This window comes from Tiliqua scincoides, chromosome 6, assembly GCF_035046505.1.
Source record: "Tiliqua scincoides isolate rTilSci1 chromosome 6, rTilSci1.hap2, whole genome shotgun sequence".
NCBI classification, from domain to species: domain Eukaryota; kingdom Metazoa; phylum Chordata; class Lepidosauria; order Squamata; family Scincidae; genus Tiliqua; species Tiliqua scincoides.
Window position 1 is genome coordinate 88,341,911 of NC_089826.1, and position 22,781 is coordinate 88,364,691.

At 46.5% G+C, this 22,781-nt stretch overlaps 1 protein-coding gene across 3 annotated transcripts in view; it reads left to right on the top strand.

Annotated features, from left to right (window-relative positions):
* The window catches only part of FAR2 (fatty acyl-CoA reductase 2), a 100,495-nt gene extending 79,198 nt beyond the window's left edge, over positions 1-21,297 (top strand). For all 3 annotated transcript variants that reach the window (XM_066632097.1, XM_066632096.1, XM_066632095.1), the window contains 6 exons: positions 3,176-3,294; positions 8,835-8,902; positions 15,769-15,940; positions 17,110-17,239; positions 19,025-19,152; positions 20,795-21,297. In XM_066632097.1, coding sequence (XP_066488194.1) covers positions 3,176-3,294; positions 8,835-8,902; positions 15,769-15,940; positions 17,110-17,239; positions 19,025-19,152; positions 20,795-20,957 — 780 coding nt within the window. In that variant the 3' untranslated portion in view covers positions 20,958-21,297. The remainder of the gene's footprint in view (positions 1-3,175; positions 3,295-8,834; positions 8,903-15,768; positions 15,941-17,109; positions 17,240-19,024; positions 19,153-20,794) is intronic.
* Positions 21,298-22,781: the final 1,484 nt, after the last annotated feature.

The following is a 22,781-nucleotide window of genomic DNA, read 5'->3' on the forward strand; positions in this document are numbered from 1 at the left end:
GATGGACTCAGGATAGACCATTGCAACTCCCCCTCCCCGTCCCTGCGCTCTTGGCTGCTGCAACACCTGGAACTTGCAAAACTAAATATTCCTTCAGTTTGAAAAACCTCACCCCACATTGCATTGCACCCACGCTCCTTCCATTTCAGACCTGCAGTAAAGAAGGCCAATTCTATGCTTGGGATCATTAGAAAAGGTATTGAGAACAAAACAGCTAATATTATAATGCCGTTGTACAAATCTATGGTAAGGCCACACCTGGAGTATTGTGTCCAGTTCTGGTCACCGCATCTCAAAAAAGGCATAGTGGAAATGGAAAAGGTGCAAAAGAGAGCGACTAAGATGATTACGGGGCTGGGGCACCTTCCTTATGAGGAAAAGCTACGGCGTTTGGGCCTCTTCAGCCTAGAAAAGAGACGCCTGAGGGGGGACATGATTGAGACATACAAAATTATGCAGGGGATGGACAGAGTGGATAGAGAGATGCTCTTTACACTCTCACATAACACCAGAACCAGGGGACATCCACTAAAATTGAGTGTTGGGAGAGTTAGGACAAGAGAAAATATTTATTTACTCAGTGTGTGGTTGATCTGTGGAACTCTTGCCACAGGATATGGTGACAGCATCTGGCCTGGACGCCTTTAAAAGGGAATTGGACAAGTTCCTGGAGGAAAAATCCATTACGGGGTACAAGCCATGATGTGTATGTGCAACCTCCTGATTTTAGAAATGGGTTATGTCAGAATGCCAATGCAAGGGAGGCACCAGGATGAGGTCTCTTGTTATCAGGTGTGCTCCCTGGGGCATTTGGTGGGCCACTGTGAGATACAGGAAGCTGGACTAGATGGGCCTATGGCCTGATCCAGTGGGGCTATTCTTATGTTCTTAAACTACAATTCCCAGGAAGCCTTGCAGGTCTCTTGTCATCTGGTGTGCTCCCTGGGGCATTTGGTGGGCCGCTGTGAGATACAGGAAGCTGGACTAGATGGGCCTATGGCCTGATCCAGTGGGGCTGTTCTTATGCTCTTATCTACCCATTTTTCCAATTCATTCTCCAGCAAAGGGGAAACTGGACACAGTGAGGGTTTGTGGGTTCCAGTTAAAGAGCAGCTGGTAATAATAATAATAATAATAATAATAATAATAATAATAATAATAATAATAATAATAATAATAAAGGTATTTATATACCACCTTTCTTGGTTGTCAGATTTCTCCTCAGACTTTATTCAAGGCGGTTTACATAGGCAGGCTGTTCTAAATCCCTGTAGGGATTTTTACAATTGAAGAAAGGTTCTATCTTTCAAGAACCACAACATTTCAGATGGATCTTTCTGATCTGGTATCACATTCCGGCCTCCAGTTTCTTCCCACGCAAGCTGGCAAGCAGCTCCTTCATCTCTCACACGGAGGGCAGCCAAGACGCTTCTTTGCACACACCAAAGAGCAGGTGGAATAACTCCACTCGGCTTGTCTGCTGCTTCAAGGTCTCACCATTCACGGTGCTGGTGGCCTCGAACTGGCGACCTGCGGATGTTATCTTCAGACAAACGGAGGATCTACCCTCTAGACCAGACCTCCTGCCCACTTTATGGGCCTGCTGCTTTATGGCTGTTGAATCTGATGATTCTGTATTGTCAGTTATCCCTTCTCCCTTTTCTGTGATAAGAGAGGGATGTCAAGTGTGGGTAAAAATCAGGCTTTAGTGGGGGCGAGGAAGGCTTTAGGCTGACTCCATTTTGAACATCCTGCTCCATCTTGCATCTCTCTGAAAGTGGTCATTAGTGCTGGGAAAGGAATGTCTTATCTCGGTCTGATAGCAGCTGCACAGGATCGTGGCAACATTCCTATCCCTGCACAGCTGTGATGAATCCAAGGACACCTTAATTAGGAAGATTGGAGATAGCTGTGGTTCTGATTGGGTGGAGTTGGAATGAGTGACCTGACAGTTGTGGAACCTCCTCAGAGGTTCAGCTGGATCTGCCTTTTAATTGATTACAAGCTGAAAGGTAAGGATCAAGCAGTCCACCATTGGGGGTCGAACTTCTTCCATTCCATCATGGCCGCCTTCCTGACCAGACATGGCGGCATAGGTTGAGAGATGCGTCCATTGCTTATGCTCAGAGGCTGAATCCCTTGGGTGAGTGTTAGGTTCAGTTGGGAAGGGGAGTGCCAAGGGCCACAAGAGCTGGTTCAACCCACAGGGCAGTGGTTCCCAAACTTTTTAGACTGGTGCCTCCTTGACCTACTGGGCCATTGGCCGCAGCTCCTCATTAGGGCTACAGTACTATATATTGTATTGGGTGGTGGGTTTTTTGAAAGGATTCTGTGGCTCCCCTGGTTAGTTTCTGCTGCTCCCCAGAGACCCACAGCTCACAGTTTGGAAACCACTGCTGTAGGGCTTCTGCTGTCCTGTAGCTGTTCTGGCTGTTCATCGGAGTGGTGGTGGCAAATCTGCCAGAGAGGACATTTCCCTTAAGGAACCCAGGCCCTTCTGTTAGCAATTGTCACAGCTAATCAGGTGGACCTTAGCTAAAAACCTGTGCTCTGAAGTTGGTTTATACATTGAGAAGTGTGCCACATTCTCTCTGATGTGATATTTCCTTCTGAAATAATGTGGAACTGTAAGAACTATTTTGGCATCAGTTGTCCTGGCTTTTTGGTGACGTCTTAAGAGCCAAGGCAGCTAGCTGGGAGCTGCACACATGATCCACTGGAGTTGAGAGAGTCCTGGCCAGGGGTGTGCCACAGAACCCGTCAGGCTTGGGGCATCTGTGAGATTAGAAGCCCCCAGTCTGTGACAGAGGGGTGTGACAGGAGAGGTGGGTGTGCTTCATTCATTTGGTTTTGGTGCGACTTTCCTTGAAAAATCCTTTGTTTGTTTCGTTGATGCTCCGAAGAACAGCTAAAAAGAAGAGTTTTTTATGCATGGTGAGAAGAGGGGAGTTCACTTGTCATGACAAAGCAATGATCAAGCCTTGAACAGGCAGAGAAATTTGGTCTCGATTTTGTGCTATTTTTTGGCTGCAATCCTATACACACTTACCTGAGAGTAAGCATCATTTAACCCAGAGGGAGTTTACCTAAGCGTAAATAGATTGCACTGGTTGTTGCTTCATAGGGCCAATTAACTTGGCAGATGACACTCATTAGGTTTGTCTTTATCATGCAGGCTGGAAAAGGGATTATCCGGACGGTCAAATGCAACACCGACGCCGTTGCTGATATCATTCCAGTAGATGTTGCCATCAATTTCGTCCTTGCTGCGGGATGGTACACCGCAGTTCACAGGTGAGCTCGTGCCTGTGCTTTCACCCCCACTTCTCAAATGGCACATTTTGCGGCTGGCTGGGGGGATTTTTCAAGACGCAACCCTTCTTGAAGCTGAGACAGGCTGGGAATTTTGCAAGGCCTGTTAGATAATGACTCCGTGGGGTGAGAAGTTTCTCACGTCACTCTGAAGAAGTGTTTCTCAGACCTGATGTTTTTGAAGATACCTCCCACATTGATTAATATGTCTGCTGACAATGCCAGTCCAGTCCCAGTCCACACCACACTGCTAACCTAATCTCAGCCTCCCAGCGCGCGCGCGCGCACACACACACACACACACACACACACACACACACACACACACTGAGGAAGGTTTGGAAGCCACTTCCCTGTAGTGCAGTGCTTCAGATTTACCTGGAGAACATGCGTCTGCTGTTGAGACATGGCCATGTTCTCCCCAGTGGCAGTGTCATCCTACTGTGACATGGTGTGTGCAGCATGGGTACTTATATTGGCGATCAGGCTGCACCCTGGAAGTATGTAACACTGAACATCACAGTGATGGGAAGAACTCACAACGGGGTTTCGTTTGATGACCTCTGCTCATAAGAACAAGAGCCAATGTGAGAAACAATGTGGGCTAGTAGTTTGACCAGAAGTGGGGAGATCTGGGTTCAAGTGTGTCCTTGGCCATGAATCTCACTGGGTGACCTTTAGGCAGTCACTCTCTCTGCCTAACTTACAGGGCTGTTATGAAGCTTTGGAAGACAAATTATGTATACTACCCTGAGCTCTTTGTAGGAGTGGGATAAAGAATATAACAAACAAGAACAACGTACCACTTTCCAAAACGTTGCATCTCCTAAGGGTCGGTGAAGGAGCAGTTTGTATAGCAGATAAGCAGCCATGGCTACAATCCTCTACATTCTTTCCTAGGAGTAAATCCTGTAGAACACAGTGGCCTTACTTCTGAGTAAACCTGTCTAGGCTTGCTGTGTTAGGCCCATAGAACTGAGTATGATTGGGGTCAGGCCAGGAGAGGCAAAAAAGAAAGCTCGGCATAGCTGCAGGGATAGTAATCTTAATAGATAGGATTACTCTGAGGCCCCAGCCCAGAGCAGAACTTCCAGATTTCCTCTAGGCAAGAACTCTCTCCTGTGACTGTGTCACTTGCAGAATGGATCATTTTAGCAGGTGAAGCTTTGTGCCTCTTAATTATGCTGTTGCACAGAAACTCACAAGTCTATGCAAAGGCCCAGAAGTGCCACCCTGTATTTAGGTCAATAACAGCTGAAGCCTCAGTCTTGGCTTGGAAAGTTGTGCAGCCTTCTGTTTGGCCCCCTCCCTCCACCATTTCTCCAAGAGTTATGCCCTGAGCAAATGCCTCCTTCGTTTCTCCAAAACCGTGTATTAGTCTGCATGCTGCATGTATTTTTAGAGTACTTGGTTAGGAGAAACTGGCTATGGAAGTACTCAACTCCAACAACCTTTATGGGCATCATAACTCGTTATGGAAATCTGGTTTAAAATATTATGCCAGGAATCGCTACCAATGGGGTAGCAGAGGTTGCTTTGACCCCCCCCCCCATTACATCAGCAATGTGAATACTCACACCATGAATCTCTGTCCAATCAGGTAGAATTTGCAGTGTTGGCTGGGGTCTTTCACGCCCAAGTGCACCATGATCGTAAGATGCACGTCCTGGCAGGATGGAAACAGGACTCAGGGTGGAGCCCTGGAACAGGAAGACAAGAGAGCCAAGCCAGAGACAGACAGAGCTGAAGATTTTCTAATATAAAGTCCTGCACATTGGGGCAAAGAATCAAAACTTCACATATAGGCTGATGGGTTCTGAGCTGTCTGTGACAGATCAGGAGAGAGATCTTGGGGTGGTGGTGGACAGGTCGATGAAAGTGTCGACCCAATGTGCGGCGGCAGTGAAGAAGGCCAATTCTATGCTTGGGATCATTAGGAAGGGTATTGAGAACAAAACAGCTAATATTATAATGCCGTTGTACAAATCGATGGTAAGGCCACACCTGGAGTATTGTGTCCAGTTCTGGTCGCCGCATCTCAAAAAAGACATAGTGGAAATGGAAAAGGTGCAAAAGAGAGCGACTAAGATGATTACTGGACTGGGGCACCTTCCTTTTGAGGAAAGCCCTCTTCAATCTAGAAAAGGGACGCCTAAGGGAGGACTTGATTGAGACATACAAAATCATGCAGGGGCTGGACAGAGTGGATAGAGAGACGCTCTTTTCCCTCTCGAATAACACCAGAACCAGGAGACATCCATGAAAGTTGAGTTTTGGGAGAGTTAGGACAGACAGAAGAAAATATTTCTCTACCCAGTGTGCAATTAGTCTGTGGAACGCTTTTCCACAGGAAGTAGTGATGGCATGTTGCCTAGATGCCTTTAAGAGGGGATTGGACAAATTTCTGGAGGAAAAGTTCATTACGGGTTACAAGCTTGTATGGGTATGTATAAGCTCTTGGTTTTAGAGGCAGGCTGCGTCTGATTGCCAGATGTAGGGGAGGGCACTGTGACACAGGTTGTGTCTGTTGTCTGATGTGCTCCCTGGGGCATTTGGTGGGCCACTGTGAGATGCAGGAAGCTGGACTAGATGGGCCTTTGGCCTGATCCAGCAGGGCTCTTCTTATGTTCATATGAGAAGTCCAACCTAGAACAACAGCAGGCAGAGAATCGGGCAGCATGTGAGACTGGGTAGAGATATCTTGGGGAAGGAGCTGCATGGCTAGAATTTGATCAATTGTCCATCAGTGACTCAGGCCTGACCTAGAAGCATTTCAGCCAGTTGAGGTCAGCAAGAACCAATTCGCCTTCAGGGGTTCAGCCTTGCTGGGGCCTTGGAGAGCAGTAACTGCCCCTTCTTCCTGCCTTCAGCAATCCAAGACAGCTTGCCACTAGGGGCATCAGAAAGCTGAACAGGAGGCTCTTAGTTCTAGTTCTGATTGGTCCTGATACATGCAGGACTTTCTGAACAAGAGGGCGCAGTTCCTGCAGTAAGCTGCTTGCATATGTTACGGCGCAATGTTGAGCCCTGCTGCATAGATGCGTTTCTTAGAAGTGGCTTCTGTAACACACAGAGAGGCCTTTTAAGGCAATAACTTCTCCAAGCCCTGAAGGGTGAATGAATTCCCATCAGCACCTCCCAAGAAATCAGGTGCCTGTGCAACAGTGGAGATTCTTCATGGGGGCGGGGGGGGGGAGAGATGGGATGGCCCCTCCATAAGCCAAGAAAAGAAAAATGCATTTAAGGAATTAATTGCATTAAATTAATCAATTAAAGATTTGTGTGTGATGGGCTAATTAATCCTGGTTTTCTTCTGGTTGTCCAAACCCATTGCTTCTCTCTCCTGCCTGAGTCCTGAGCTGCAGGCTGGCTTTTCACTCAAACATTTCCGTGGCTGTCAGGGCAGGAGGGAAGGGACTGCAGACTGCAGACTCTCACAACAAGACTCCTTTACGGCAGTCTTCCCAGTGCAGGAGAGCCCCATTGGCTTGTTCCACTTTCCAGCCTTGTCTTTAAGGATCTGTCAAAACTTTCAGCCAGTTTCTGCTGAGGTTGCTAGCGCTTGTGAGGCCACTTTCAGCACTTGACATGAATCCAGTGAGCATTGAATAGGGCCAGCCCAACTCCATAGAACTCTTGGATACCCCAGCCTTCCAGTTGGCTGATTCTATGTAGGAAGATATTGCTATACAAAGAAGAAGAAAAACTGACCCCCACCGCCAAACCTCACCAGTAGGGATGTTTGTTTCCGAGGGGGGGGGGTGAGATAGGATTACAGCCTAAGTATTTCTGAATAAAAGGAGCTTACTTCTGAGTAAAATAATAAAAACACTGTTTTCAAATACTTCTACTCACCAACCACTACTACTATGCAACTTTTGTAAGCGATGTTTTCTGTTTGTTTGTTTGTTTGTTTGTTTATACCCTGCCTTTCCTATTCCATGGGGAATACCCAAGAGTCTTACATAGTCCATACTAAAATATACCATGTTGGCAACCTTCAGTCTCGGAAGACTCTGGTATCGCGCTCTGAAAGGTGGTTCTGGCACAGCATCTAGTCTGGCTGAAAAGTCCAGTTCGGGAGTGACAATCCCTTCCACACCAGGAGCAAGTGCAGTCTGTCCCTGGCCTGTCTCCCTGGCTACGGGCCTTCCTTCTTTTCCTCAGTCTGTTGGCCAAGTGTCTCTTCAAGCTGGGAAAGGCCGTGCTGCACAGCCTGCCTCCAAGCGGGCCGCTCAGAGGCCAGGGTTTCCCACTTGTTGAGGTCCACTCCTAAGGCCTTCAGATCCCTCTTGCAGATGTCCTTGTATCGCAGCTGTGGTCTACCTGTAGGGCACTTTCCTTGCACGAGTTCTCCATTGAGGAGATCCTTTGGGATCCGGCCATCATCCATTCTCACGACATGACCGAGCCAACGCAGGCGTCTCTGTTTCAGCAGTGCATACATGCTAGGGATTCCAGCTCGTTCCAGAACTGTGTTGTTTGGAACTTTGTCCTGCCAGGTGATGCCGAGGATGCATCGGAGGCAGCGCATGTGGAATGCGTTCAGTTTCAAGCTAAACAAACGCATCGGTAAAGCAGCTACCACGTTTTCCAGACTCACAAAGAGAGTCTGGTCCAACAAGAAGCTGACGGAACATACCAAGATCCAGGTCTACAGAGCTTGCGTCCTGAGTACACATCTGTACTGCAGCGAGTCATGGACTCTTCGCTCACAACAGGAGAGGAAACTAAACGCATTCCACATGCGCTGAAAATATACAAAATGAGACAAATAAAATCATTAACAATAGTGATAAATTAAACCATTTGGGGGCAAATATTTACAGCAAAGCATTACTACATATAATATTATTGTAGAGACACAGCCATAAATCAATCACCTAAACACCAGATGAAACTAAAATGTTTTGAACCCTTGCCAAAAATCTGTGAGGGAGGGGTGGTTCTTAATTTCTCCGGTAATGTTTGTTTAATCTTAACTTCTGATTTTTCTCTTTAGTTGTCTAGTCCCTGAAGTAACTGGCTGGTGCTTGACCAATGTCTGGTGGTGAATAGGACAGCACAGGAATTCCCAAACAGAATTTGCTGCAAAAATGTTCACTGCTCAAGAGGTGTGAGGTCTTACTCAGCTCCTACTCCTCTAATTGAATTCCTTGGGGGGTGAACATTTCTGCTGCATCTCTGTGCCGGATGTGATTAGAGCACTCAGTCAATCTTGATGTAGAGATGTCGCAGAATTGCACACTCTCATAGGAAGCTTTCTGTCGCCCCCTGCATGAATCACTGCTCTGGACTTACCAGCTTCCGGTCGAGAGACACACCCAGGCCATGTTTTAAAAAAAAAAGAATGAATAAAACTTTTGTACATAAGAATGAAGTCTCCCTCCAATATCAATGTAGAGAAAGATCACATCAATCAGAAACCTGTGAAACATTTGGTTATCTCCTAAAATAGCAGCCTGTATGGATTCATTCTTGGTTTAAAACTATCTTTCATGCTCTCCTTGCTTATTTTTCAGACCCAAATCAATGTTGATATACAACTGTACGACAGGCGGGGTCAACCCATTTTGCTGGGGAGAGATGGGTAAGTTGTCACCGTGTGGGAAGTTCAAATGATGCCAGCTTGCAGGCATGGTGGAGTCCACTTTACAATCCCAAAAGTTTGCCTGCACCGCTCTGACAAGGAGCACTTGTGCTGCTGCTGTGTCACTGTGTCCAGTTGAAGCACAAGACGTCTCCCTCTGGCCGTAGGAATGCTGCAGCATTTCTGAAATCCTTACCTGTATCTTGCCTGTCGACTGTATGGGTTCTCCTTTCTGCAGTCACCGCAGAGTAGAGAGGGCGTTAAACCTGCATGGTGTGCAGTGCAGAAGGAGGTTGGAATGTGTACTAATGTACATGTTACTTGCTTTACATGTTAACCTTGCAGTATGGTGGCCGCTGAGGACTCAGGCCCTCTCCACATGGGCAGTGGCTGACTTAGCATCTGTGTTGATTGGGCCATTTATAAACATCCCAGAGAAACTCTTATTTGAGTGGTGCCAATAGCCCTGAGATGTCCCGAGTTGCCTGGGGTAGCAGCACTGGAGAAAGGGCTGATTCTGGCTTAATGATCTTGCATAGGTGGTTGCCAGAATCTCTCCCAGTTATCCTGTCGTGGGGCTTCAGGGCTGCAACGTGTCCGACGGTCATTTTAATTAACTTGGAAGAGCAAAGCTCAGTCTTTGTGCTGGGGATACTCAGTGGTTATACTCAGTGGTTATTATTATTATTATTATTATTATTATTATTATTATTATTATTATTATTATTATTATTAACAGTATTTATATACCGCTTTTCAACTAAAAGTTCACAAAGCGGTTTACAGAGAAAAATCAAATAACTAAATGGCTCCCTGTCCCAAAAGGGCTCACAATCTAAAAAGATGCAAAAGAACACCAGCAGACAGCCACTAGAACAGACAGTGCTGGGGTGAGGTGGGCCAGTTACTCTCCCCTTGCTAAAAAAAGGTCAGTTTGTGTGTTGTGGGTGTATGCCTATGCATGTCTACTCAGAAGTAAGTCCCACTGAATACTGTGGAACTTATGGCCCAATCCTAACCTCCCCCACCCCACCCCCAATGGCGTAGCTGCACCAAAAAGGAGCTTTCTGGAGCCAGCAGGAAGGGCAGATTTGGAGGTGAAAGGGGATTTAAATTCCCTTACATTTCTTTAAGCCTCCTGCTCCACAGTGGAGCTCCTCAGACCTGTGCTCAAATGCTTCCTGGTCTAAAACACAAGAAAACTTGTAGGAAGCTGTTAGTGGGTGCAAAGGAAGCCAGGCATACAAAGAGGCTGGAATGGAAAACAAAAATTTTAAAAGAACGCTTGCCTAAAATAATAGAGGTTCTTGTAACAAAAGTGGTGAACAGTGGAATTTGCTATGAAGCCAGATTGTTGCTTTCCAGCCAACTCGGGAATGAAATTCCTTGCCCTGTGGATGTGGTTCACAGCTAAAAGTGCCATCTTATTCATTGTTCTGATTTGTGGCGTACTTCTAACATTCTTCTATGGCTGGTTATGCAGCAGAAAAGTTTGAGCAGTGGCTTAGCTTGACAGGTGCAAAGCACTAAGTTTTGCAGGGAGCCTCACCGTGGTGTGCAAGGGGCCCCTCCCCCCTCCTTCGGAGCCAGTCGTATGCCTCTGTTTTGCTCCCCCTGCCTGGAATGGTTCTGAAGGGGGGAGAGGGGGGACCCCTGCACCCTGTGCTGAGGGCTCCTGCAAAATCAGTGCTTTGCATCCCCTCCAGCTATGCCGCTGAGTTTGAGCACTGTGCTAGAAGCAGCTTTTATGTCAGGCAGTACAACTTGAGTCTTCTTTATTTCATCACTGAAAAACGTAGCTAGCTCATAGATAGAAAAGCCCAAACCGTCAACTATAAGGCTGCCTTCACCGGAGGTGGGTGGTAGTTGAAGAGAGAACTTTGTTCAGAAGTGGGAGTGGGAGTAAAAAAAATATTTGCGACACCATGGGGAGCAAATGGCATTCACAGGTTTCGGGAACACCACAGAAGCTGTTTACCAGAGGCAACAATAAGATGTGTATATACCAGCAATTTTAACTGCTGTGCCACAGTGGCTGGTGCACAGGTGTGTCATGGAGTCTGGACCACAGCAGTTGAAAAATCACTAGAAAAAAGTCTTCCAGGTTCTGTGGTTCTGTTCCTAGGGCAACTCTCTGCAGTAATGAACTGTCTGTCCATCAATGTTTTCCTTCTCACAACACATTGACTTCTGTGGTCTTCTGCACAATGACAATAAAGTTACTACTACTACTACTACTACTACTACTACTACTACTACTACTACTACTACTAGGTTCTGCGACTGTTTTCAGGGCAACTGTCTGTAGTCACAAATTGTCTGTGCCAAAGGACAGACAATTTGTGACTACGGACAGTTGCCCTGAAAACAGCTCCAGAATCTGGAAGAATCTCCCAGAAATAACATCACGAGAGGTGAAGACCACAGAAAGGTTAATGTGCTGTGAGATGAAAAATGTTTAAAATTACTGGTAAATGTGCTTGGTGCAATGATCCCTCCCTCAAACCACCTTTCAGCAACCTGACAAAATCATCATCTTGCCTTCCAGCATTCTTCCCATTCATCAGCTTTATCCACTGCGCTCGGATATCACTCTAGCATCCCATCTTCCCTCATTCCAGCCAAGTGGTTACTGCTCCTTGCAAAGCATCTCTAGACATTCCAGATATGTAAGGAGCTGGTGCACTACTCTCCCCATCAGTCTAGTAAGGCTGGCCTGTTCCAGGCCTGCAGGCCCACAGCAAGCGCCTTCTTGCCTAGTTGTCTTCCTGCCATCTCTTTCGTGTCTTATGTGGAAACAAAGGCTACTGAAAAAACTCCACAGTCAGGGAATTAGAGGACAGGTCCTCTCATGGATTGAGAACTGGTTGGAGGCCAGGAGGCAGAGAGTGGGTGTCAATGGGCAATTTTCACAATGGAGAGAGGTGAAAAGCTGTGTGCCCCAAGGATCTGTCCTGGGACCGGTGCTTTTCAACCTCTTCATAAATGATCTGGAGACAGGGTTGAGCAGTGAAGTGGCTAAGTTTGCAGACGACACCAAACTTTTCCGAGTGGTGAAGACCAGAAGTGATTGTGAGGAGCTCCAGAAGGATCTCTCCAGACTGGCAGAATGGGCAGCAAAATGGCAGATGCGCTTCAATGTCAGTAAGTGTAAAGTCATGCACATTGGGGCAAAAAATCAAAACTTTAGATATAGGCTGATGGGTTCTGAGCTGTCTGTGACAGATCAGGAGAGAGATCTTGGGGTGGTGGTGGACAGGTCGATGAAAGTGTCGACCCAATGTGCGGCGGCAGTGAAGAAGGCCAATTCTATGCTTGGGATCATTAGGAAGGGTATTGAGAACAAAACGGCTAGTATTATAATGCCATTGTACAATCTATGGTAAGGCCACACCTGGAGTATTGTGTCCAGTTCTGGTCGCCGCATCTCAAAAAAGACATAGTGGAAATGGAAAAGGTGCAAAAGAGAGCGACTAAGATGATTACGGGGCTGGGGCACCTTCCTTATGAGGAAAGGCTATAGCGTTTGGGCCTCTTCAGCCTAGAAAAGAGACGCCTGAGGGGGGACATGATTGAGACATACAAAATTATGCAGGGGATGGACAGAGTGGATAGGGAGATGCTCTTTACACTCTCACATAACACCAGAACCAGGGGACATCCACTAAAATTGAGTGTTGGGAGGATTAGGACAGACAAAAGAAAATATTTCTTTACTCAGCGTGTGGTCGGTCTGTGGAACTCCTTGCCACAGGATGTGGTGCTGGCGTCTAGCCTAGACGCCTTTAAAAGGGGATTGGACAAGTTTCTGGAGGAAAAATCCATGATGGGGTACAAGCCATGATGTGTATGCGCAACCTCCTGATTTTAGAAATGGGCTATGTCAGAATGCCAGATGCAAGGGAGGGCACCAGGATGAGGTTTCTTGTTATCTGGTGTGCTCCCTGGGGCATTTGGTGGGCCGCTGTGAGATACAGGAAGCTGGACTAGATGGGCCTATGGCCTGATCCAGTGGGGCTGTTCTTATGTTCTTAACATTTGTTATTACTCTTGGTGAATAATCAGGCAGCAGAGTGGTATGCAAACTGGATCTGGTGGCGTTTTACAGGTGGAGTTCCTACATCCAGGGCATAAGGCTTTTTCTGCCCACTGCATCGTCTCTTTGTCCCCTCCCTCCAGTGGCCCAGTTTATTTTCCAGCATGCATTTTGTGGATGAACCAGCTGACAAAAAGTGAACAAACACTGTTGTGTTTTCGGCAGGAGTTGTCGTCTTCTGGCCACAGCTTCTTGCTCTCATTGCTCAGCTTTTATCCCTGCCGCCTGATGGATGAGGCCAACCTTAATGTGTGTGCAGTTCAATTTCTGTATACTTAATTTTTTCTGCTCCACTCTGCAGATCTTGATCTCTCCCCTCAGCCCTCCTCCCCCTGGCTGCACATTATGCACAAAGCACTTACTGAAGTCGGCAAGAATTTTGTTTGGAGGTGGTGTGGAGTGTGCAGTCAGAATTAGCATTGTGCATCCCAAAGCAGTTATGTTAAAGCTCTGCAGCAGCAGGGACTCAGAGGAGAGCAAGGTGCTTTAGAGATGCAGGTCATAAACCACTTATGGTCAGCTTGCACTCAGGTGACATGAAACTCACAGGGCTAAAGCTACTGGAACATAAGAAGAGTAGCCTACTGAGTTTGTGGCTTGAAGCTTTAGGACAGAGGCAAGGCCTAAGCTATATGATACGGGAGGCACAGGTTGGCAGTACCTGGGCAGTGAATCTGGGCTTAAGGAAGCTGGTGTAAACTTGCATGATTGCCAATACTGTACCGGTGATTCTGGGAATGAATTTTTGTCCATTAGTAACGGCGGGTTTCTTTGCAACTTTGCAAACTAACCTGCATGCTACAGAGAGACTAATGGGAAGCAAGAACTCCTGCTTCCTTTTAGTTGGCCTCCTAGCGTACAGGCTGATCGCCTGCATGTTCGATTCTTAAGTCAAGCGAGGCTGTTCAACAGGAAGCACCTGTCCTGCAAACACTTCTATGATTTTCAGAAAGGTAATGAAATGGGCACATGGGGCCCCCCAGATCTGCAGATCAGCAAATAACTGGATCCACAAATACAGGGACCTGCCATGGCTTGCTTTCTCTGCACTTGTTTACTCAAGTGTGTGATGAATCATGCCTAAATCACACCACTTCATTGCTGTGGTGTGGGAAAGGACAGAGGGTAGAGTTAGTGCAATGGCCTTTTTTCCTGCTGGACTCTTCTTGTTGGTCAGACTGGGCAGAAGTAGAACTGAGAGCCTCTTTGCTGCTCATGCCCACAGCTAAGAAGCCGAGGCAGAAAGAGGCTGCACTGGGAAAGCTTCTCTTCTAGAGCAATGAAGAGCCCCTGAATCCAAGGGATCAACTCAGAAAACAAGTCATGGTGGAGCACAAGGGGAGCATGGCAAACTCCCTCCCTCCCAAATGAACTTGGAAGTGAAACAGTCAGGATACCAGAAGTTTATTAAAGTGCTAAAGGAACAAAACGATGCAAGAAGGGGATTTGTGAAATGACACTAATTTCCGAAATACATTTTACATTTACAAATTACTGAGAGACATTTCAGTCTATCTAATTTTCATTTGGTCGACCGTGCTTTGTAAAAACTGTTTCTGGTTTTCTCTCGAACTGTGAAAGGTAAAGTTGGCTTGCACAGTTAGCTTTCCCTCTGCAGCCCAAGCCGCGGAAGGACGAAAAGCAAAAACTCAGCTGTTCCACTTCAGCAGACTAGGAGGCAGGGGAATAATTTGACAGCTGGCTCCTTCAGCAGTGCTCAAATTTATATCTCTGGCTTCAGTCAACCAGACAACGGGCATATTTACACAGCACAGAGTTAAAGTGGTTTAATTATCATTTTCTGCCTGCCAGAAACCCTGCTCCTGTTGTGCCGTGAAATTCTCGTTATGCTTCCGAGGGTGAAGGAGCAACCATGCTGCAGTCCTGCCACCCATCCTACAGCATCTGTGCAGCTCATGGGTGGCAGGCAGAGTGCTTTGTTTTACTGCACAGGATGAAATAAACCAAGCTACCCCAGGGGGAGAGAATGCCCCCCAAGGTACTTTGGTCAATGAGATAGAATAGTGAAGGCACAGCAGCAGATATCATACACGGGATGACTCAATCTCTCTCTAATTTTACAGTCTTTGGATGCATCAATAAGAGTAAACACAAACCCTTAATATTTTTACTGATGAATATACAGAGGTGTACCAACAGTGCATCTCCCATGACAGTTACGAGTCTGTTCTCTTCTTGTGTCTGAACAAGCCCATGTGATTCTACAACCCCGAAGTCAGGGGAGTTACAAAAGATCAAAGAAGGAAGAAAACAATTTCCTCTGAATCTAACAAAAGGCATCCATGCATTCATTAGAATGCCAGCAGCTCTGCTGTTGTGCTCCGAGTTGATATGACGAAAGATGGAAATTCGAGTGATATTTCTGCATTATGTGACCCCTGGACTGCCCAAGTCTTCACATTTGAGATTGGGACAAATATAGAAAACTGACTCTTCACGCACATTGTACACATTCAGAGAAATGTGTACGACAGCTGGACTTGAACTGATCAGCGTACAGGCTTGCTATTCGGAATCCATAATGACATGAGTGCCCTTATATATATGCAAACAATGGAGGCCATTCATGAGATGGAAAGAAGCTTCCCTCCTCTCTCAGCTGGATTTCTGACTGTGCAAAAAATGTAATTGCAGCCATTTCCCAGGTGCCTTCTGGAAATGTTAAATTAACGCACACATTTCTGTATGTTCCTGGAAGCATGTTTTTCAACATGACTCTTTAGATGACAGTATCTATTATGTATTGCAGAATATCACGTCATATCCACCTACAAGAGGAATCCCCTGGAGAAGGCCTTCAGAATACCCTGTACAAACATGACATCAAACTACTTGATCCACCAGTACTGGACAGCTGTCAGTCACAAGGCCCCAGCTTTTCTCTATGATTTGTACCTGAGGCTAACTGGAAGAAAGCCACGGTGAGGAAAGGACTGCACACTGGGGCCCACTACCAGGGCATTATTTTCTAGCATGAGTGAGGAAATTAGACTTGTTCTGTGACTTGCTATGGAGATCAAAACAGAAGAAGCAGTGTGGGGCTCTGAAAAATCACAGCAGATACAGTCAGTTCCTGTTTTCTGTTAGAATTTGGTTCCTGGAAACCCAAGTGGATAGCAGTTTCCTAGGGGATCAATGGGATTAGGTACAAAGGGTACCCTGGGAGGAAGAAGGGGTACCTTACCTGCAATCAGAAGAATCCAGCAGAGACCCTCAGGAAGCTAGCAGAGTGCAGCAGGTAGTGCCAAAATATCTCTGAATGCTGCAGAGACCTTCCAGAGGCTGCAAGGACCTTCAGAATGTCACCTGCGACCAGCAGAAGCTTCCATCGGCCATTTTAAAAGGGTATGCGCTGGTCACAGTCACCATTCTGAAGGTCCCTGCAGCCTCTGGAAGGCCTCTGCATAGCAGCTAACAAGAACAGAGGTGCGGATAATGAGAGAAGGTAGCAATTCTGCCCCCCACAAAGTGAATTTGCATATAGCAAATTTGCATATAAAAAGAACTGACTGTATGTCATATTCTGATAAATATGGAGAGGTGTGATTCATGTGGAGGGGCAAACTTTGGTACTTTGCAAGGAAGAAAGTTGTGCCACATTATAGACAATATGACCAGATATCTTCTTGCACTACTTAAAAGACTCTGTTTATACTTTTTTTGCTTTAAGGCTCTAGAGCAGCGATTTTCAACCAGTATTTTCACAGCACACTGGTGTGCCACAGATGGCCCACAGGTGAGCTACGGGAAATTGAGGGAGGGTAATTTATTAGTAGGGCCACTGGAAGATGTGAGGCTTCCCACAGCGGCAGCACAGTGTGTCTTGTCAATTGTTAAAAATCTGATAGTGTTCCTTGACCATTTTAGCGCCTTGTCCATGTGCCATGAGATGAAAAGGGTTGAAAATTGCTGCTATGGAGTAACTGAATAATTGATTCCCTGCGCATAACTCTCAACTTCTGACAGCAGTTTTCTAAATGTGTTACCAGAGCAAGCTTAAGTGGCTCTGGAGCAGCTGTGGAATCAAAGTGGACCTTGAAGGAGAGCGCATTCACAAATCATCCTGACCCATCTCCATTCTGCTTTTCAGGATGATGAAGATCTTCAATCGCCTGCACAGGTCCATGATGCTCTTAGAATATTTTACCAGCCGTTCCTGGGAATGGAGTTCAGATAACATGACCATGTTGATGAGTCAGCTCAGTCCAAAGGACAAGAAAGTCAGTATCTTACTAAACCAAATAATTATGCTTGCAGATTGTCATTGCTGTGACATTTCTTATTTGTGGCCTGGGTTGGTGATTTCAGAATGGGAGGGGAGAATTCAAATTTCTAGTAAGGCAACACCAAAATCTAACCTGGCTTCAGGAAGGGGCCAACTGGGCAGGAGGTCTGGTCTAGAGGGTAGAGCCTCCGTTTGCCTGTAGATAATATCCGAAGGTCGCCAGTTCGAGGCCACCGGCACCGTGAATGGCGAGACCTTGAAGCAGCTGACAAGCAGAGCCAAGTTATGCTGAGTTATTCCACCTGCTCTTTGGCCGCTGTCAGCCTGTGTGGGAGGAAAATGGAGGCCAGAATGTGAAACCAGATCATTCAAGATCCATCTGAAATGTTGTGGTTCTTGAAAGACAGAACCTTCTTCAACTGTAAAAATCCCTACTGGGATTTAGTATTGCCTGCCTATGTAAACAGCCTTGAATTAAAGTCTGAGGAGAAATCTGAAGACCAAGAAAGGCGGTATAGAAATACCTGTATTATTATTATTATTTTCAACACATTGATGTTCTAATTTCTGATGAAATCCAGGTGGAAATATCATGTGCAACCAAGCATTTCTCAGGCCAGCCGTGGCTACTCTGTGCATGGTTAGAGGCCCCAGAATCAGTTCCAGATCCAGTCCAGAATTAGGGATAAACTAGAAAGAATGTTTTCCAACTGACCAAAATAATCTGGAATAGAAGTGGGAGGTTTCACGCTTTCTCTGGTTTTTAGGTGTCGGTGTCAAGTATCAAATATCCAGAACCCAACCCTTAATCTGTAGGAGATTGGCCCTGGCCATATCATTTGCCTGGCACCTCACAAGTCCTGGTTTGTGCCAATACATTTACCAGTATAGGCTTTCTCTAGTTCCTTTTGCTTTCAGTAGGTAATATGTGGAGAATCTTGTATCCTTGGAACAGTAGGGTTTCAGGTGACTGCTAGATCTTATTGCATTACTAAAGAAGGATACTGATGTATTAAAAACTGCTCTGGGGATGAAGGGGGGGTTTATTGGTGACATCAGGCATCAGCCAGTCAGCATTGTGCACAGCTTGTTTCTGCAGTAAACCTGCAGAACTGTTTTTTTTTTTTTTTGCCCCCTGGGGCTTGGACCTGGAGATGAAAGACCTGTTTGGATTGGCTATGGCAAGGGTGCCCAAACCCCGGCCCGGGGGCCACTTGTGGCCTTCGGTGGCTCCCAATCCGGCCCACGGGGAGCCCCCAATGAGCCTCTGGCCCTCCAGAGACTTGCTGGAGCCCGTGCTGGCCTGACCCAACTACTCTCAGCATAAGGACGACTGTTTGACCTCTCACCTGAGCTGTGGGACGAGGGCTCCCTCCACTACTTGCTGTTTCACATCTGTGATGCAGCAGTGGTAGCGAAGGAAAGGCTGGCCTTGCTTTGTGCAAGGCCTTTTATAGACCTTGAACTACTGCAAGACCTTCATTCATTCATACAAGTTCCATCTCTAATATATTCATTTCTGTAAATTTATTCAAATTTTAAATGTAAATTATTTTTCCCCAGCCCCTGACACACTGTCAGAGAGATGATGTGGCCCTCCTGCCAAAATGTTTGGACACCCCTGGGCTATGGCAAGAGTGGGTCCAGATTGGTCCCTCTGCTCTAAAACTGTCACGGCCCTTTACTGTCTGCCTCTGTGACATTATTCAGTATAACATTCAGTGCAGAAACGTTGCATCTCTGGCATGTAACTGGCATTCTTCCTTTTCCCCAATTCCAGTTATTCTGCATTGATGTCCGTCAGCTGCATTGGTCAGAATACATAGAAAACTACTGCTTAGGAACAAAGAAATACTTGCTGAATGAAGACATGGCTGGAATTCCTGCCGCAAAACAGCACTTAAGAAAGTAAGGCGCATGTGATCTTAGCATATTGTAAGAACCGTCTCCTTCATACAAGCATTGTTGCCTAAAAATTTCATTCCACTCCTTAGTTCAGATTCTTTCATTGTCAAATGTGCACTGGTGAGGGGGTGGGCAGCAGAGACGGGGCCTTTTCAGAGGTGGCACCCAGAATCTGGAATAGCCCTCCTCAAGCAGTTTGCTTTGCCCTGTCATGGCTCACTTCAAGACAAGCAACCAACAGTTGAAATTCAGCAGGCTTTTCTTGCATTCAGTAAGTTTCTCGAGAACCACTGCTTTCAAAATCCACCTTTGTTGTAACTCTGTGTTCAGAGTAATTAATGTTGTTTGTTGCTGTTTTACTGTTGCCAGCCAAATTGCTGTATTTTTAGAACAGTAAAGTAGAAACATTAAATGATGACAATAATATTGTTGTCATCATGGATCCAATGAACCGCCAGTAGACAAAGAAAACACGTGGCTGTTGTTCTGTGAACTCCTGATTAAAGGCTAGTGGAAGATGCAGTACAACAGCACAGTGTGTCAGGAGCACAAGAAATACAGTGAGTGAGGAAAATCCAGGTTGTCATATATCAGCTTTAGTGCAGTGATTTTCAACTGGTGTGCTATGAAAGGTCACAGTTGTGCCGTAGGAGTTCAAAAAACGCTGAAAACCCTTCTGGGTTTGGCAGCTCTGTTTCTGGAGCACCTGTCTCTAGTAATGAATTGCCTGTCCTTCTTCCTCTATATGGACTCTGCCAGCAGAGACAATTCATTACCATAGCTAGTGGCCCCAGAAACAGAGTTGCAGAACCCAGAAGGTCTCCCAGAAGTGACCTCACAAGAGGCAAAGGCCACAGAGGTCAGTGTGTGCTGTGAGAAGAAATTGCTGCTCTGGTGGTCATAAAAGGTCTTAAAAGAGCTTGTGCAAAGTCTTGCAGTAAACAGAAGTGTTTTTCTAGATTCAGAGTCACTTTTCTTGGGGAGGCTTTTCCACTAACAGCTATTTCATGACCAGAAGAGGCTTTCTGCTAACAGTTCCAAGCTGTTTTTCTTAATGAATGATTTTGGAGTCCACGGACAGGATCTTTTCAAGATGATTCCATTTCAAATAAAAACAGAGAATTCTTGCTTTATGGTAGCATAGCAGCTCCCAAACCTTTTAGAGGCCCTAGAGGCTGCTGTCTGATTTATAAATGCCCAGGGGTATGGCTGTAATGGTGATTGGGTAGCAGTGTTCTCTTCCCCCCGCTCCCATAGTAGGTTTTTAATTCTTGATGCAATAGCCTAATCTGCTGTAATCATGACCCACTAATGGCTCATGGACCCACAGTTTGGGAACCACTGCATTAGCTGATACAGTATTACATCAGAGGAGCAGTGGAGTTACCATTCCAGCTTGGCTTCATCTCACATCATTCCAGAAAGCAGCAACCAATGAGAGGCGAGGAATAGTGCCAGCTTTGTTCCCCTCACACATGGCCTGCCTACATTACTACATGAATGATGCTGTGGAGTGGCAGTCACGTTACTCTGGCATAAAACGGAACGGGAACTAGGGCCGCACCCGTTTTGTAGGCCACCTTTAGAATCTGTTTGCCACTGAGCAGGGGTTTAGTTACCTTTCTTTGTCTTCTCCTTTCATCAGGCTGAGGAACATCCAGTACGCACTCAACACCACGCTGCTCGTGATCATCTGGCGCATTTTCATTGCAAGGTCGCAGATGGCTCAGAACATCTGGTACTTCGTGGTGAAGCTCTGCTTCAAGTTCCTTAGCTACTTCAGGGCTTCCAGCACCCTCAGGCATTGAGGATACCTGTCCGGTTGTCAACCACCATCTTCTGGAAGGACTCCACCTCCTCGAAACAACAACTGAGGGTGTTTGGGTTTGAAAGTAGCAGGGTGTCTCTCAGCTGCAGTAGCATTGAGTGTGCATTCAACATGCATCATGATAGGTGCACTGCTTTATTTTTTTACTAATGCTTTAATGCACCACCATCTTCCCTCTTTAGGTCTTCTAGGCTCATTTCAAAGCCATAAAGGAAGATTTGGACAGAAGTCACTTTGAAACACCTTTCCCCCTCGTGATGGGCTGTGGATTACCAAAGTTGCCATATTTCGCCTTCAACATAAAGAGCTACCTAATTCAACTCCCTCTTGTCTCTTTCTGTGCTGCAGCTGAAATTTATCCAGGGCCATCACAAAACTATAAATGATCAAGAGCCCAATCCAAGGAATTTTTCCCAAGACCTTTTATAGTTGAATTGAGACCACTTTGCGGTAGTATATTCTGCATTTGTAAAGGTCAAAAACACACGACACAGACGCCATGAAATCCACAGAAGACAGATGGACGAGTTCAATTTTTCTTTCCTCTCCCCATGTGCCCACGGTCACATACTTTCAAGCTACACATGGATTTAAGCACACTTTAAAGTGTACAGACCCACACGCAGGAGCTGTCTATGCCACAGACTTAAATTTACAGCGCAAGCCTGTTGGGGCTAACTGTGGCTCAGCCCAAGGCAAGGAGAAACTTTTGCCCTTACAAAAAGCGGCAGCAGCCCCAGTGGATCTGCGTCAGCAGACGAGGTGGCGCAGATCTGAGCCAAACGGAGCAGCCCCCAGGAACACCCACTCCCTGCCCTCCTTGTCCCAGAACACCTCCCTCCTGCCTCCTCCGCACACACCCCCAACCCCTGCGGTGGTCAAGCTCAGTCGGTGCAAATTCACCTGTGGCTGCAGCTGCAGTGGCTAGATCTGGCATCCAGAGGCTCACATGCCTCTTGTGCACTGGCACAGCTTACTCCCACGGAGGTGCAACCCTCCCAGGTTGGCGCAAGAGATTTGTGCCGGCCCAGCACACAGTTAGGATTGTGCCTCTCCCCAGGGAACCCTGGAAATTCTCATGTCAGAGATCCCTTCACTGAACTGCAGTTCCCACAGTTCTTATAGTGCTCAATATACCACAATCCCCAAAACACTGGGGGGAGCTATTACAATTACCCTCCTATAAATCCAGTGTGTTTGCAGTGTGGATGTTCTTGGGCACACACAAGCCAGGGTACTATGAAGTGGAAAAGACTGTGATCCCGATGATCAGTTTATAGCGCCAGTTTATGTCTGCCATTAGGCCCCAGTGCCTTCTGACTGCAAAGCATACTGCTAACTGGTCTTTCTAAATTGCACTTAAGTTTCCAGTGGCGCTGCGCTGTTTTCTCGTGTTTTGGATGTTGGCCTCCAGATTAGTACATCTGCCACAGCCGAACAGGTGACTGAAAAAGTGCTCTCCTCTTTGAATGTTGCCCAATTTCAGTGCTGCTGTTTCCACAGGTGCTGCTTTTGCTCAGTGCCACTTTTCTCCTTTTTCTTGGTCCTCACTGGCCTTAGCCCCATTTGCCCACACTGTCACATCATATGATTGGTTCTGGTAACCACATGATTCATTTACAGTATTGGTAATGTCACCATGTCAGACAAACCTGACAAGACTGACAATTTGGCACCACACTGCCGAGACCGTCCAGGGACGCGATACTTGCCAAAAGCAAACTCAAAATGTGACACATCATTTCTGCCCAACCTAGTCCCCGTTGAAGAAAGGTTAACAGTGGCATGCCAAGTGTGGGCTTCC